The sequence below is a fragment of the Rhinopithecus bieti genome, unplaced genomic scaffold (genome assembly GCF_001698545.2).
Source record: "Rhinopithecus bieti isolate Rb0 unplaced genomic scaffold, ASM169854v2 scaffold_7884, whole genome shotgun sequence".
Lineage (NCBI taxonomy): Eukaryota > Metazoa > Chordata > Mammalia > Primates > Cercopithecidae > Rhinopithecus > Rhinopithecus bieti.
Window position 1 is genome coordinate 3,304,641 of NW_016806331.1, and position 18,048 is coordinate 3,322,688.

General features: G+C 38.0%; 1 protein-coding gene across 1 annotated transcript in view; it reads left to right on the forward strand.

The window, feature by feature from the left end:
* Positions 1 to 216: 216 nt before the first annotated feature.
* LOC108531979 (coiled-coil domain-containing protein 91-like) overlaps positions 217 to 18,048 on the forward strand; it is a 143,203-nt gene continuing 125,371 nt past the window's right edge. Inside the window, exons 1-2 of the mRNA XM_017875661.1 lie at positions 217 to 274; positions 8,012 to 8,340. Coding sequence (XP_017731150.1) covers positions 217 to 274; positions 8,012 to 8,340 — 387 coding nt within the window. The remainder of the gene's footprint in view (positions 275 to 8,011; positions 8,341 to 18,048) is intronic.

Consider the following 18,048-nt stretch of genomic DNA (forward strand, 5'->3'; position numbering starts at 1 on the left):
TACATTTTTTAGTTATTTGGAGATAATAGTTGAAGGCAATTTACCATATAAATGAATTTTATGAAATTATTGTAATGATTACACAGATGAAATCAAGGCTTCTCTTCTCTTTCTGGCTTGGGCTTTCTTTTCTGTATTAGGCTCTGAGATACTTGAAGCAATTTAATGGAGTGATTCTTCCCCAGTTGTGAGTTCAGCTAAACCAGGCAAGCCAATATGGTGACCAGTGACAATTTTCAAAGGAGTGAGAAGTTAGGGATCGTGTGTCGCCTAGGTAATGGAGATTTCATAAATGGGTTATGTGCAGTACTGAATCCAAAGGAGACCTGATTAGAGAAAGGGCCAGAAAAGTGTTATTTAAAACTTTCACAGCTTACTCTTTAAATACTTTGTATATACACAATGTTACAAATAAATATTTGAAATACTTTTCTATTGGTTTAATGTGGGAAGCTGAGTGGCGCACGAATCTGAGAGAACTGCACTTTGGAAGAGTAGCTTATATTCAACCTTACTCTGGCATGAGCATGGACACAGAATAAAGTAGTTATGGCTCATTTCCATTTTTATAAAAAGACAATTCATTTTCTAACATTTAATAAAAGGTTAGAAATACAGAATCTTTCTACCAGTTAAAACATTTGGGATTGCAAGTAACAGATACCCTAATTCAAACTAGGTTAAATGACAGAATGGATTGTTCACATAAATGAAAAGTCCCATGGAGGTGAAGGAAGCTTTAGAATTGATTTGATCAAAATTTCAGCTCCATTTCCCTGCATTATATCAATTTAGTTTTACTGTCTGCATCTGCTTTGTCCTCAGACTGGTTTCCTTTATAGTCACAAATTGGTTGTTAAAAGCAGGAGGGGTTACAGGTTTCATCACTTATAGAAAGTTCTTCCTGACAACTATCGAACAATTGTCCTGAGGTTTGTACTTGTTGGATAATCCCTGAAATAATTCGTATGATTAGGGTAATGCTATGATTGGCCTAGGACAGGGTTGTGCACTCACAATAACTGTGTCAAGGAGGTTGGGGTAACTTTTAGCTTAGACTAATCAGGACTCACTCTTGGAAAAGCAATGGGGGGGGGTCAATCTCATTGAACACAGCTGAAAGCTACACAATGTGGTAAGGGTAAAATGCATGTTTGAGTAACAAGTACCAGGTCCACTGTAGTATACTCTTGCACTCCCCAACCATTGTAATTAGCATGTATCTTTCTTTTCTCCACTCCCTCTCTTTCACTCCACAATATGTGATATGGTTTGGCTCTGTGTCCCTACCCAAATCGCATCTCCAATAGTTATACCCATGTGTTGAAGGAGGGACCTGTGATCCCCATATGTCGAGAGAAGGAAGTGATTAGATTATGGGGGGGCTCCCCCATACTGTTATCATGATAGTGAGCGAATTTTCATGAGATCTAATGACTTTATAAGTGTTTGACAGTTCCTCCTTCACATGCTCGTGCTCTCTCTCTGTCACCTGCCACCATGTAAGATGTGCCTGCTTCTCCTTCTGCCATGATTGTAAGTTTCTTAAGGCCTTCCCAGCCATGCAAAACCATGAGTCAATTAAACCTCTTTCCTTTACAAATTACCCAGTGTTGGGAAGTTCTTTACAGCAGTGAGAAATTGGACTAATACAATACGTTAGGTTTACCTGGAGTTACCTTCCTTATGGTCTAGCAACTAATGACAAACATCTTCTCACAATATATGCAAAAAGCAATGAAAAAGAAAGGTCAATATCACTGCAATAAAAACTCCCAATTAAAAGGGGACACAGGCTGGGCACGGTGGCTCATGCCTGTAATCCCAGCACTTTGGGAGGCTGAGGCGGGCAGATCACCAGAGCTTGGGAATTCAAGATCAGCCTGACCAACATGGAGAAACACTGTCTCTATGAAAAATACAAAATTAGCTGGGCATGGTGGCACATGCCTGTAATCCCAGCTACTCAGGAGGCTGAGGCAGGAGAATTGCTTGAATCCAGGAGGTGGAGATTGTGGTGAGCTGAGATTGCACCATTGCACTCCAGCCTGGGCAACAAGAGTGAAACTCTGTCTCAAAAAACAAAACAAAACAAAACAAAACAAAACAAAAAACAGAAAAAAAGGGGGACACAGTGGTTTCTGATCCCTGTCATATTCTATAGACAGGAATAATTAGAACTGCTGGTTGGCAGTCGTATATGTTCTTTCAGCAGTTACTGTTTCGCTCTCTGTGTCCTCCACTGCCCAACCTGAGATGGTCATTGGGGAAGATCCTCTTTTTGGGAGGTTGCATCATTTTGCCAGCTCATTTCCTATTAGGTTGAGTTTAGGTATTTGAGGATACTCCTAAGATTAAATAGTTACAGGTTATCATAAGCCAGCCTTGAGGTTTATTTAACAATACACTTTCCCTTAAATATTAGGTTTTAGAACTATTTGCTTCTTGTTATTTCTGTAGGCAAGTAACCGTGGCAGAGACCATGTCTAGCCCTAGGTTTTTTATCTTGGAATTTCTGTTTCCTAGTTATCCTTCATGTTCTGCTGGTCTAAATTTAGTTTAATAGCTTATCTTGATATCTTCATTGGGCATATTTAAAAAATGAACTTGCAGGGTAGAGGGAAAGGCAATAATGTTTTATTCCTTATCTCCATAATGGGCATGATGTCTCTAGTAATCTTCATAATGAATATGATTCTCTCCTTCGTTAAGCAGAACATTAAACTTTTCCACCTTTGACATGTTATGATTACTGAAATTTTAGACATTCAGGTTTGAAATTTGAAGGGTACTATTTCTAAGTGTGTAAGCTACAGGGTTTGCTAGCTTCTTATAACCTTGCTCATGTAAGGTAGGAGCCATCTCTGAAATATATTATCCAATCTACATATGGTGAGCATCATTGATTCATTAATGAGAGTCTATTTTTAACTTCCATTACCTTAATTAACAAACCACTAATTTCACCCATTAAAACCTATTTTTAACATTCATTTTTTTGATTAGCAAGGTCTCAGGTAATGACATATAATAATAAGCACTAATGGTGGCTACATTTGGAGTGCAGTTCTTCTAATTACCTATCAACCAAATATTCCTAGAGTATAAATTCTATATTATGGCAACTGACAATCATTAGAGGGTAGGGTAAATCTTGAAACACACATGTACATTTATATCACATTATATACACTAAAGTATTTTAAGGTGAAGTATAATAACAACACATTCAAACTGACTTAATATTCAGTACCAGTAAGGATAAATAGAAAAATCAAACTCTATATTAATTTGACTTAAAAGCTGCCATAACAGAAGAAACCAGTAGATTAAAAGGAAGGAGGCAGAAAAGTGTTTATTTAAAACTTTCACAGTTTACTCTTTATATCCTTCTTCTTATATACAAAGTTATAAATCTTTGCTTATTTGATCAGGGTTCCAGCTTTTTTATTTTCTTGGTTACAAGATGACTGCCCTCAGTAACCAGAACCACATGCTTTCTCATTTATCAAGGGAGAGAAAGGAGCCGCATCCCACAATTTTGGGGCTAAAGTCCTGTAATTGGTGCTGATTTGCTCAACCCTGAACAACTTCTTGTGGCCAGGGGAACAACGTAGGTTGGGATTGGGTTATCTTAACTGGACTATGGTGATAAAGGTGAGGTTAATTTCACCTAAATTTCTTAGGTGTACTCTGCACAATGTGGGAAGAGTGGAATAAATGTTGGGATGGCAACGACAGTGTTCATTATTATCACTTTCAAAGCATATAAATATGTAACAACTATATTGTTAGTTGCAGTTAAACTAGATCTAAGAATATGTAATTGTGTCTGACATCATTTTTTATGTTTGATGCTTGATAAGTTTTAAGTCCTCACCTGTTCCCTTTTGTACCATATCTGGATCTCAGCAACTTGATAAGAAAGCTTGCCCAGATCCAGATATGGTACAAAATAGGTGTTTCCTATTTTGGTGCTGGTGGAAAATTCAAGCCATACAGTCCCTGCCCTGTGTGGGCTTTTTCACCCAAGCTGCATGTACTAGCCATGAAAAAAATCCCAACAGCTTTTTCTCCTACCCTCTCAAGTCATTTTAAAACTGCTTAGGAAGTCTGCTGTACTCTTCCTAGAAAGCCTCATTATGTAAGTAATAAACCTTTTTATACCCTGTTGGTGCGTATGTGGTATGCTAAGTCGTGAAATATGAGCCAAACTTTGGGTGAGGGTTCATCTCATTTCTGTGGGTGACTGCAACAGCACATAAACTTCAAGGATAGTCAGTTTAACTTCCTGCAACCTACCTGCTGTGGTCTGAATGTTTTTGTCCTCCCACAATTCATATGTGAAACTTAATCACCAATGAGATAGCATTAGGAGGTGGGGCCTTTGGGAGGTGATTAAGTCATCAGGACAGATGCCTCATGACTAGGATTAGTGCCCTTATAAAAGAGGCTCCAGCGAGCCACCCCGTCTCTTCCACCACATGAGGACACAGCTAGAAGGCACAATCTATGACCCAGAAAGAGCCCCACTAGACATCCAATCTGCTGGTGTCTTAATCTCGGACTTCTTAGACTCCGGACCTGGGAGAAATAAATTTGCATTGGTAAGTTACCCAGTTTTTTTTTTTTTTTTTATAGCAGCCTCAACAAACTAAGATACCATCATTGTAGTGTTTCATTATTCTTATCACCAAGTGCCCAATCTTCCTCTTGATGATTAGAGTCAGCAACCTGGAATATATCTTCAGTTCTTTCTTCTTCTTCTTTTTTTTTTCTTTTTAGACAGGGTCTTGCTCTGTCATCCAGCTGGAGTGCAGTGGCACAATCACGGCTCACTGCAGCCTCAACCTCCCAGGCTCAAGTGATCCTCCTACCTTGCTGGGATTACAGGTATAAGCTACCGTGCCTGGCTTCTTTCCTCTTTTTTTGTTGCCAATGTGCCTTTACAATCCTTTCTGCCAATTTCATGGCTAACATCTTGGCTCAGGCAGTCATTAATTCCTCATTTTATTTTATGTCTTCTAACTGGCTTATTTGTTTTTCTAGTCTTGGCCCCATCTTTCCTACCCAATAGTCCTTCCTCTACACTGCTGCTGAAGTAATTCTTCTCCAACCTTGCTTAACTAATCCAGCAATTTTCCACTACCTTCAGGATACAGTTCAAACTCCTTAACACGGTTTACAAAACTCCTCATCATCCTGCCATCTACATTTCCCATTTCTCCTGCTGCATACCTACATACCACAATGTTTGCTTCTATGGTATGCTTACCCGCAAAATATACTTACCTCCACAGTTCATAGACAAGGAAATATATACAAAGGTATATGTTCCTTTTTCTGGAACATACTCACGTCTTTCATTAGCTTGGTCGATTCCAACGTATTCTTCAAGACTAATCTTGAGCTTTGATACATTCTATGAGAAGTACTTCCTGTTTAACCTAGGCTGAGTGAGGTGTTTTCTCCATATTTTAGCAATACATTTTATTTCAGTGTTTATTATCACTGTAATATCTGATTTTATTGTATATTTTTCTACATGTGATTCTCTTAAGGGCAGGCACCATATTTTTCATCTCAGAAGGTCACAAACTATTAGGAAAATGGGCTTGCAGATACATGTACAACAAACAATAATAATTCAAGATGGCTCATGGAAAAAGTATTCTGAAAAGTAAGAGAGACATATGTTCTAGAATAGACAAGAAAAGGCACAATAGAGAAATTAGAGCCCTCATACATTGCTGGTGAGAAAGTAAAATGGTACAGCCACTTTGGAAAACAGTCTGGTAGTTCCACAAGGGGTTAAACATAGAGTTACCATGTGACCCCACAATTCCACTCTTAGGTATATATCCAAGAGAAATGAGAACATATGTTGACATGAAAACTTGTACATGAATGTCAACAGAAGCATTATTCATAATATTCAAAAAGTAGAAACAACCCAACTGATGAAGGGATACATGAACTTTGAAAACACGCTAAGTGAAAGAAGCCAGTCACAAAAGACCACACATTGCATGATTCCATTTATACGAAATGTTCAGGACAGACAAAAGCATACAGACAGAAAGTGGATTACTGGTTGCCAGGGCTGGGGAGAGCAGGGAGAAGCTTGGGAGAAGTTGGGGCCAAAAGGTATGAGGTTTCTTTTTGGGGTTGTGAAAATACTCTAAAATTGATTGTGGTAAAGCATGCACAACTCTGTGAATATACTAAAATCATTGAATTGTATAGTTTATAAGGAAAAAGAGATTACTCTGGGGAAGGGAGAAAGATTTCATGGAGTTGGTAGGATTTGAATTTACTGATAAACAAGTGATATAAAAAGCAAAGTGATGTGCTGTAGTGAATAAACAAGTCCTTCTGTTGGGCAGATCTGGCTTTAAATCTACTTGGTCAATTTACACTTCCTAAATCTGTAACCTCATCTAAAGTGTAAATATATTAATATACCTACTTTGTAAAATTATTGTGGTAAGTTATATAAGGGATTTAAAATATTTAGTCTAATGCCAGGTACATAGCAAATATTAGTAAGAAATATTAGTTACTCTTAATATTATAAATCTGTTTAGTATTGAATGGGACACAGTGAACATGTAGATACATCAACGGGAAGGAACTCTCAGAAACTTATCTGGTTTCCAGCAGAAAGAGATATGAGAGACAAAATAATATAAATGTAACTTTATTAAGTTTAAGCAATATTTATTGAATACCTTTTTCCTAACTACTAGACACTTTGCTAGACTGCTGGATATACAAAGACAAATGAGAAGTGAGTAGATTGCTGGATATACAAGTGAGAAGTGGTCTTTGACTTGGTAGTCTAGCAGACAGATAAACAAATATGCGTAAGAAAGCATTATATTTCTTATAATAGAAATGTTTTTTGTATGCACAAAGAAGGGGGTGGGCTGGACAAATAATGTAGTCAAGGTGACTTGCTCAATACTGAAACTGCTCATTAACTACTTAGGCCAGCACTTATGGCACACTTCTTAGGATGCCTTGCTAATATTTTCCGCTTCCAGTACAGAACAGAGATTACAGGTTTAAGCCAATTTTATTCAACAGCTGAGAAACCCAGAGTCCAAGGATTAAAGAATACTTGTTATACAAGGAATGCGAATATTCCAGAAATTTATGCTCAAAGTCCCCAGGTTATTGTCTTTGTTTCTCACTAGACTGTAAGCTCCTTGAAGACAAATATCTTGAATGTTACCTTGTTCACTCTTGAATTGTCAACACTTGGCCCAGGACTAGGTATGTGGTATACAATCAATAAAAAACTGTTGAATGAATTTTTTCAAATTCCTCCCATGACAAAAATGGAAGAAACATTCACGAGTGGACTGCTAGTTGACTGTTTCTCTCATCACTATTTACAGTCTGAAACGGACAAAGACATCTATATAATCATTCCTTCCTTCAAATAAATAATCTGAGTTACGCTATTCTTTTCCTTTTGCTTCAGGAGAAGCTATTAGGTAGAAAGCTTTTAAGAAAGGCTTTGCAAGAAAACTCTTCAACAGAGACGGCACGTATGAATTGCTGTGATCTGGAGTTGAAGACAAGAACAAAAGTAACTCTAGCGCATAATTCTTTGACCGAAGTCATCTTACTGGTCACTTGTCGGCGGAGGCGCTCATCCTACTTGCATCCGGTGCTTGAGAGTTCAGATAGGCAAAGGTGAGAGGTAGCATCTAGTCAACATCCATTTCTTGAGCACTTACTACATGTCACTCACTTTGCTTAGTCCCCGTTTTTACTCTACTCTGCTTGGAAGTTGTGAAGAGATTCGGCGGGATCTTCTTAGGACCAATCCTACAAAGTTCCGGATGGAACTCATTTTGATTCGGGGGACGGTTTATTTGCAGGGATGAGGTGGAGAAACAGGGCCTGCTACTCAAGAGGAATGAGAAAGTGTAACTAACAGGAGTTAGACTGGGAAGGAGCAAGGCAAAGTCACCCCTTTTCACAGGGCAACGCTCCTAAGACCATGCTCAAGCTGGGGTGGCAGGGCTCTCTGAACGTGGGGCCCCGACCCGGGTCTCAGCCTGGGGCCACGTGACGCGCGTGTTTACGTTGAGGGACAGGCGCTGGGTTGGGCGGGCCTTGCCGGAAATCAACTTCCGGGGGCAGAGGTGTTCGAAGCCGGGTGGTGCGTGGGCTACTTCAACCTGTGTGACTGGGCCGCGGTCTCACCTCAAGGGCCTGGGGCCGTGCCTCGGGTGTACGCGTAGGGTGTGTGTGCTGGGGGTGGCTCACAGGGCAGCGTGGGTGAGCGGCGCAGCGGCGGCAGCGGAGAGCGAGAGAGGGGAGCAGGTAAGTGAACGTTCGCCTTCCGGGGCCTGGGTCTTGGGGTCGGGGCCGCGCGGGGCGGGCGGAGAGCGCCCCACCCGGAGGAGGAGCGCGGCCGAATTTCCGCCGCCTGCAGCCCGCCTGCTCCGGCCTCGCCCTGGCGGTCGCAGCGACCGGGAGTCAGGGGGCGTGACCAACCTCCCACAGGAACGGAGCCAGCTCCCGGGGCTGGGAGTGCCCACTCGTTCCTGCGCTCGCCGGTAGGTACCGGTACCTGCACGTCCCAGAATCGTGTGTTTTCGAAGGTCTACGCCCACGAACACGTGATTATTGTGTCACCGAAGCGCCTATCGAACGGAGACCTTGAATCTTGCTTAGATTTCACAGAACGCGCCTGGTTTCTGTATCCCCTTTTACTTTGCCAAGTACACCGGGGTAAAAGCTCTACAGCGTCCGCCAGCCACATTTCCTTAGAGTTTCTTGGGCCACATGTTGCAATAAAAGGGGCATTTCAGGGTCAAGCTAGGAGCCAGTAACTTTGCCAAGTGGTGAGGTATCCTTTATCCCCGTTAGCGCGCCTCCCTTTCCCAACAATAAAGATATTTCCTCCATCTGCGCGTGTCGCCAGCTGCGGAGGAAAGCTTGGGACATGAAACCTATTTTTGGCTTCACTTTAAGGAGTGGAACCCTATTAAAAGCTGCGCTGAGTGTTTTTTTGGTAGGATGATGTTGCTGCTGCTACTCTCACTTGCTTCCCTGATGAGAGTTGGGGCAGAGCTTGATTTCCTGGAGGGTGAAGTCTTGGTCACAATTTTAGGTGACTCAGCGGCCCCTTCCGAATTCTGACTCCTTCCTTCCCTACCCTCTCAGCTATGCGGATACTGTTGCCACCTTTCTCTGCAAATGTTAATCCGGATGGGAGTTGGATGATGGTTTTTGGAAGCAGTTTGCATATTGCGTGGTGGAGTTATTGGAGTGGGCTGACATTTGACTTCACAATTTAAGGCAAAACCCCCCACAATATTTAGTTGGGTGGGGTGACAGGGACTGACAACAAATTCGCTGTTGTGTTCTCTGCTGTCGGAGAGTTCTACACTTCACAATCACCTGATTGCCCTCTGCTACAATTTCGGTTGTGTTGAGGGGATTTATACTGTCTGTACCTGTTAGGTAAATGTAATAAGGGGCATGCCAGGCAGAGTGCACCTGCGTGGTGCTGGCTAACCAGTAAACTGTGTGGTAGAGAATTGCCTTGGTTACGAAGTTTGGTATCCTCCAGGCTGCCTAGGAGGGTGTTCTGTGGGCTGGGAAATCTTATGAACTGGTTTCTTAGCAACAGTATAAGCCCAATGGAATAAACATAAAGAAAACAAAGTGATGAAAGTTACAACTTACCTCTTTTATTAAATGGAAAAATGTAGCTTCTTCTTGGAGCGATCCACTCAAAACTTCTGAGACATTTTTGTTTATTTTGATCATCTTAGTACTTAATAACAGACAAAAGAAACTGCAGAAAATCATCCCAGAGGGACATCACTTTGTTTTTGGGTGGCATTAAAAAAGAGAAAAAAGACGTTTAACAATGAGCTTGTCTGAAGCTTAAATGGACAAATAGGAATTTTGTGTGATAGGCATTTTATGTTGTACTCTTATCTATAAATGTGTAAGATGTATGCATTAGATATGATTGTTATGAATGAAGATAGTAGAAGACGGGGTGGGAGTGGAGTGGGGTGGATGAGTGGATAAGACTGGTTCCATTAAGTAAAATGGAAGGGGAATGTTTTAGCTAAGTTGTTCCCAAACTCTGGGTCATAATTACGGCACTCCTTTATCAACCTGTTCCTTGTGTTTTTTAATCTTCCTTGAAAGTTTATCAAATGTTCTTATTTTCTGTCCAAACAATGAGTACTTAATTGAAAAAGGCATCTCTCTTTAGATTAACTCTTTGTGTTTATGTATATCTGTTTCTTATTTACTAATAATAAATTAATATTTTAGATTTCCAGTATTTTAAGGATTTTGGTCTTCTTACTGTTTTCCCTGCCCTATTCCCATACCCAGTAAGTTTGGTTTAGCTCATTTAGATTGATCCTTATTTTAAAAGGGCGTGTGTTGCTTTTTTTTTTTTTAAATTAAGGTTTATTGAGGTATGATTTATAAGTAAAAAATAATTTTTATTATATTGCTATATAAAGTCTGACAAATGCATATGGTAATTGAACCACTGCCACATTCCAAACGAATAACATTCCCATCATTCTAGAAAGTTTCCTCCTCTCACTCATAGGTCCTAGCAACCACTGATGTGTTCTCTGTCCCTATGTATAGCTTTGTCTCTTCTAGTATGTTATGTAAATGGAATCATACAGTATGTAGCCTTTTGTTTCAGGTTTCTTTCACTTAATGCTTTGATTCATCCATGTTGATGCACGTTTGTTGATGCTTGGTTGGTTTTTACAGCTGAGTAGTATTTCATTGTGTGAATATATCATAATATGTTTATTTGCCATTTGATGAACAATTTTTGGCATTTAGGAATGAAGCTACTATAAACATTCACGTGCTGTTCTTTGTACATTAAGTACAGGTCTTTGTGTTGACATACGTTTTCATTTCTTTTGGTTAAACATCTAGGAATGGAATTCTTGGGCCATGTGCAAGTGCAGGTTTAACCTTATAAGAAGTTACTGACTGTGCCCGGTGGCTCAGACCTGTAATCCTAGCACTTTGGAAGGCGTAGGTGGGCGGATTATGAGGTCAGGAGATCGAGACCATCCTGGTCAACATGGTGAAACCCCATCTCTACTAAAAATACAAAATTAGGCAGGTGTGGTTGCGTGTGCCTATAATCCCAGCGACTCAGGATGCTGAGGCAGGAGAATTGCTTGAACCAGGGAGTCAGAGGTTACAGTGAGCCGAGATCATGCCACTGCACTCCAGCCTGGTGACAGAGTGAAACTCTGTCTCAAAAAGAAAGAAAGAAAGAAAGAAATTACCAAACTGTTTTCCAAGGTAACTGTTTCATTTTGCATTCCCACAGCTGACGTTTGATGTTCCAGTTGCTCCACATTCTGGTCATCACTTGTCATTTTATTTTTAATATTAGCTGTTCTAATATGCATTTAGTGAAAACTCATTTATGTTTTAATATGAATTTTTCTTCTAACATATTGAGCATCTTTTCCTGTGCTATTTTTTGCCATCTGTTTATCTTCTTTGATTGAATGTTTGCTAAAATCTTTTGTTCATTTTTAATAGGGTTGTTCATTATTGGTTTGCAAGTGTTTTATGCAGTCTGGATACAAATTCATTATCATATGTATGTTCACAGTGTTTCCTTTGAGTCTGAGTCTGTAGTTTGTCCTTTCATTTTCTTAACAGTATCTTTCAAAGAGCAGAAGTTTTAAATTTTGATGAAGTACAGTTTATCAGTTTTTTTCTCTTATGATTTGTGCTTTTTTGTCATGAGAAATTTTGCCTAATCCAAGGTTGCAAAGATTTTTTTCTTACGTTTTCTTCCAGAACTTTTATAGCTGTAGATTTTAGATTTAGGTCTGTGACCAATTTCTTGTTAATTTTTGCATGTAGTGTGAGGTAGGGATCAAGTCAGTCTCTCTCTCTCTCTCTCTCTCTCTATCTCTCTCTCTCTCTCTCTCTCTCTCTGTGTGTATGAACGCCCCAGTCTTGCAGCACCATCTGTTGAAAAGACTATTCTTACTATCTTTTCTTTGGTAAATTCCCTTGGCTTGCCTTGTCAAAAATCAGTTGATTATGTTTGTGTGAATTGCTTTGTGGACTCTATTTTGTTCCATTGTTTTGTGTGTCTCTTTGGCCAAAACCTCAGTCCTTTTTATGGTAGTGTTATATTGTACCTTGAAGTCAAAAAGCCTGAGTCCTCCAACTTTGTTGTTATTTTCAACAATTTTGAGTATTCGAGTTCTTTTTTTTTCCATGTACATTTTAGAATCTATTTCTATATAAAAGCATTGTGGAAATTTTAGTAGGTTTGCATTGAAGTTATAGATCAATTTGGGGAGAGTTGACATCTTAAAAATGTTTTCTAGTCTGTTAATAAAATACCTTTCCTGCCCCAGTGCTGTGGCTCATACTTGTAATCCCAGCATTTGGGAGGTCAAGGTGGGAGGATCGCTTGAGCCCAAGAGTTCAAGAGCAGCCTGGGCAACAGGGCAAAACCCCATCTCTACAAAAATTAGAAAAATTAACTGGATGTGTTGCCATGCACCTGTAGTCCCAGCTACTTGGAAGGCTGAGGTGGGAGGATTGATTGAGTCTGGGAGGTTGAGGCTGCAGTGAGATGTGATCATGCCACTGCACTCTAGCCTCTGCAACAGAGTGAGAGCCTCTTTCAAGAGAGAAAACAATGAAACAACCTTTCTACATATATTTGGTCTTTGACTTCTCTGTTTTTAAATTTTAGCGTAAAAATGTTGCACATATTTTGTTACGTTTGTATCTCAATGTTTTACATTATTGGGTGCTGTTGTAAATGGTAACCTTTAAAAATTTTTAAATTTCCAATTATTTATGTACGTGAATCAGTATTTTAATATTGATCTTGAATTTTTGAATTTTACAACCTTGTTAAACTCACAAATTAGTTCTAGTAGCTTTCATAGCTACTGCTGTCTGCTAGTAGAGACAGCTTTATTTCATGTTTTCTCATTTGTTTGCATTTTATTTTGTTTTCTTGTCTCTCTGCACTGGCTAGGACCTCTACTAATATTAACTAGAACAAGTCAGATCAGCGCAGATATCCTTGCATTGCTCTTCGTCATAGTAGAGAAGGTATGTAGTCTTTTACCATTGAGTAGTTAGCTGTAAGTTTTTTGTGGATATCATTTTGACCCAGCTGAGGAAGTTCTTTTTAACTCCTGCTTAGAGCTTTAAAATTTTATCATAAATCGACGTTGTATTGCTTTTTTTGATTGTGAACATGATAGTTGATTATAGTAGAAAGTTGGAAATGAAGGAAGACTATTAAAAAAGTTACCCCATTTTCAGTAATCTGAGGTAACTGCTGCAAACATTGTGGTAGCTTTTGTTTCAGTCTTTTCTTTTGCAAACATATTTTAAAGACGAAATTGTTAATATTGTTTTATATTTTGCCCTTTTCACTCCGAATCACATTGTGAGTACATCATGAATTATTTTGAGAACTTGATTTGTAATGGTTGTGGGTTATTGTGTTATATGGATATGCCTGTCATTTAATGATTTTCTTTTTGTTAAATAGTAAAATTCTATTTCAGTTTTCCCTGTTGAAATTAACATTAAATATTTGTGCTTAACTCTGATAATTTTTCAAAGTAATTTATAAAAGTATGATTATCACTCAAAGTATATATATATATTTTCAGGTTCTTACTGTCCACTGCCTCTGTTTAGTGTTCTTGAAATTTGTTCTTTAGGCTATTGTAAGAAATTTGGAGTCAGTATCATTAGCTTTTTGGGCATCACTTTAAGGTAGAATCTTTGAGTTTCAGAAACAGTTCCTTAGAGATTGGTCTAGTTCAAACCATTTTTTAAGAGGTTTAGAGTCTGTGATCATTAAATAACTTTTCTGCCTGTGCTATTTGGTTTCTACTGATCTACACAGAATTCCTGATGAACTATGTATAATGTAATGTATCACCTGTGCTCTTCTTTTGATTAAGAATTATGGAAATCTTTGTGTCTAGCATCATGTAAAACCCTTTAGGTATGTCGTTTTACTGAATTCCAACTGCTACTTTTTGGTAGTAACATTTTTTCCATTTCATAGACAAAGGAAACTGAGTCTCCAAGTGAGCAAACTTACCTAAGTTTGTATTAACAGTAAGTGGTAGAGCTTGAGTTTGCTCACATGTCTTCCTGAATCTGTGCTTTTATTCATAGGCTATACTATGAGTATTATGTTATTTTAGGTATTTTGTATATATTATGTTTGTTTTGAATATATTAATTTTAATGCTAACAATAAATTTACTAAGCAGATTAACAAATTAGCATGAGATGTTATCAGTACTTCTGAAATGTTTATCCAAATTTATGTCCTCTTAAATCTATTCTTATTTTCTAAGTGGCACAAAGATTATTGTTGGCTATATGCCATCCAATTTTACTTAAATAATTAGGACCGTATCTACTGTGACTAGTAGAGGATATAGCAATTTATTTTGAAATATGAGGAATTTTGTACTTATAGGTTTAATAAATGGAGATAAAAAGTAATGTTACTTACTTTATAAAATGAGCTCTGTTATAATTCTGGTAAAATAATTTGTTTTCCTTAGAAGGATAGGTACAATTTGGTATTTACTTTCAACATGGACTATGTGAGTGAAATAATGTTTGTGAAGTATGAAATCACTTTTTCCGTGTATTCAGAGAAGGCTGACTTTTCTGTGTCTACCATCTCCTACGTTTTTTATTATGTTCAGACCTGTGGTTAAAGAGTAGATCTACATAATCATTTTAAAAAGCTGCTTAGATTTTATATTATGAGAGTTCAGAACTTCTGCAATTGTAATAAAGACAGTGCTGCAGTGTTATGCAAGATCCATTAATTTATGAATACACTTCACTGACAGACGGGCTTATATGAATATTATTTAAAATCTACATGCTTAGACATCAGTAAAAGATAATGATTAGAAATGAGATTAAGTATTATTTTAATTATGAATTTTATACAGACAACTTAAAATTAGGTTAGACCTTTTGTTTAGTTTGCCCAAATTGGGCATGAAAAACAAAATAAGCCTGTGAAAGCTGAATGGCATTAAATGGGCCACCCTGAATCAGAAGACAAGTTGAAATGAATACCTATTTTCCATTTTGCTGAATGAGAAGAACGTTTAATAAATGGTGATAGTTTTCATGAGATGTTTAGATATTTTAAGTTTTGTCTCTTGTTGGTTGTGCAGAAGAGATTTATTAATTTCTCTTTTTATTCAGTCCAGGAATTTATGACTTATGAGTGGAGTGTTGAATCCATTTACAATTAATGTATTTACTAGCACTTAAGGTAACCTGTCATTTTTCTATTTTTTCTGTATATCAAGTAATTTTTTGTCACTCCTTAATTACTATGTTATTGCTTTCTCTGCCTTTTTTGTGTTAAGTATATATTTTCTAATATACCATTTTAATTTCCTTGATGTTTCTTTTTTTAATTTTTATTTTTTAAGAGACTGAGTCACCTAAGCCGAAGTGTAGTGGCACCATCATACTCACTGCAGCCTCCAGCTCCTTGGCTCAAGTGATTCTTCTGCCTCAGCCTCCCTAGTAGCTAGGACTACAGGTGTGTGCCACCATGTCTGGATATTTTTTTTATTTTTTGTAGAGACAGATTCTCACTCTGTTGCCTGGCTGGTCTTGAACTCCTGGCCACAAGTGATCCTCTTACCTTGGCCTCCCAAGTGCTGGGAATACAGTTGTGAGCCACTGCACCCAGCCTTGATGTTTCTTTTACTAAATATTTTTTGAGTTATTTTCTTAGTGGTTGCCCTGAGACGTACAAATAGTACCTTATTTTGTAACAATCTATATGGATTAATATTAACTAAATTTAAGTTTACAAATTTTGTTCCTATATATTCCCTCCCCTTCCTTCATGCTATTATTGCTACGTCTTTCTGCATTAATACAGTGTCCATTAACACTGATTTATAATTCTAGATTTATGCAGCTGTCTTTTAAATCACATAGGAGAAAGGAACCACAACCACACATACATTTATATTCTCTTTTATATTTACCTATGTAATTATCTTTACCAGTTTTCTTAATTTCTTTACGTAGATGCAGGTACTGTCTCTTGTCCTTTCAGTTCAGCCTGAGGGACCCACATTAGTATTTCTCGTAGATAAGATGTGCTAGCATGCATTCTCTTTGGTTTTGTTTATCTGAGAAAGTCATAATTTATTCATATTCGAAGAATAGTTTTGCTGGAATTCGAATTCTTAGTTGGCAGTGTTTTTCTTTTAGGAATTTGAATGTATCTTTCCACTGCCTCTGGCCTCCATGGTTTTTAATGAGAAATCAGATATGAAATCTTATTGATGATTCCATATTTGTGGTGAGTTGCTTCTCTCTTGTTGCTTTCAGTATTCTCTCTTTATTTTTTGAAAATTTGGTTATGATGTGTTACAGTGTGGATCTCTTGAATTTTATCCTACTTTGAGTTTATTGAGCTTCTTAGATGTATAGATTAATGCTTTTCATCAAATTAGAGAAGTTTCCTCTTATTGTTTCTTGAAATATTCTTTCTGCCCCTTCCTTTTTCTCCTCTTTTTCTGGTACTCTTTTTATGCATATGTTGGTATGCTTTATGGTTTCATATAGGTCTTTGATTCTCTGCTTATTTTTCTTCATTCTTTTTTCATTCCGTTCCTTAGCCTGGATAATCTCAATTGACCTGTCTTCAAGTTCACTGATTTTTGTGCCAGCTCAAATGTGCAGTTGAACTCTTCTAGTGAATTTTTGAATTAAATTATTATACTTTTAACTCTGCAATGTTTGTTTCTTTTTTTGTAATCTCTGTCTCTTCGTTAATAATCTCTATTTGCTGAGATATTGTTGTACTTCATATATGGTTTTCTTTAGCTATTTGAAACCGTATCTAATAAAATATTTAAAGAAAACATTTTAGTGTCTTTGTCTGGGCTTAGTGTCCAATGTCTGGGCTTCCTTAGGGACAATTAACTGCCTTTTTTCTCTCTCTGTATAGATTATCCTTTCTTGTTTCTTGCATGTCTCACAATTTTTTTTGTTGAAAATTAGATAATTAAATAAATTTTAATGTGGTAACTCTGGAAATCAGATTCTCCTCCTCAGGATTTCTTCTTGTTTGCTGCTCTTGTCATTTGTTTGCATAGTGACTTTCCTGAACTGTTTATGTAAACTTTGTATGCTTTTTCTGTGTGGCCACCAAAGTCTCTGCATGGTTAGTACTGGACAGCTAATGATTGGACAGTTATTTTTCTAATGCTTGGAAGCAATGAGTCTCCCAGCCTCTGCTGATGGTCTCTGTGTGCATGATGGGGCATGCCTTCAATGCTTAGACAGGCAGTTTGTAACTCTGCTTTAGCTTTTAGTTCCCACTTGTACAGAGCTTAAAGTGTAGCAAGAAGTCAAAGCTTAGGTCGCCTTTTCAGTTCTTTACTGAGCACTTGCGTGAGCTTGGCCATCTGGAGTTGAAGGAGTATGTTGGATCTTATCAAAACCCCCTATTGACATTTCATTACCTAGCTTTTACTTTTAAGATTCTGGTCAGCTTGTTGTTTGCCCCAACTGTTACTGACACTTCAGGCAACTTGATGTTAAATAGTTGGCCTTGTTTGCTTTTGATAAATGCCATCTGGGGAAAACGTTATTGGCACTGGGCAAGCTCTGAGTCAGGTCAGATAAAGACAAGTAAAGGAGTGGTGTTTTCCAGGGAACTGCCAGACAGGTCAATAATGACAATTTCTGAGAATGGGGTTTTGGAGGAGCTCCAACCCTATTGTGCCCCTCCTGGTAGCTGCTAGGCTGCTGGATTTTATTGTGATTTTTGAGCCTCCTAGTTTTCAAGGCTCTCATGGTACTGGAGATAGAGGGATGAGATTAAAATGCCATAAAACTTGTTCTTAATGAAAATCAGGGATTTTTCTGTAGTACATTCTCCCTAGATTGCTGCAAGCCTTTGATTAATTTCTAGAGTTCTGAAAAAAGTTGACTTTGACAATT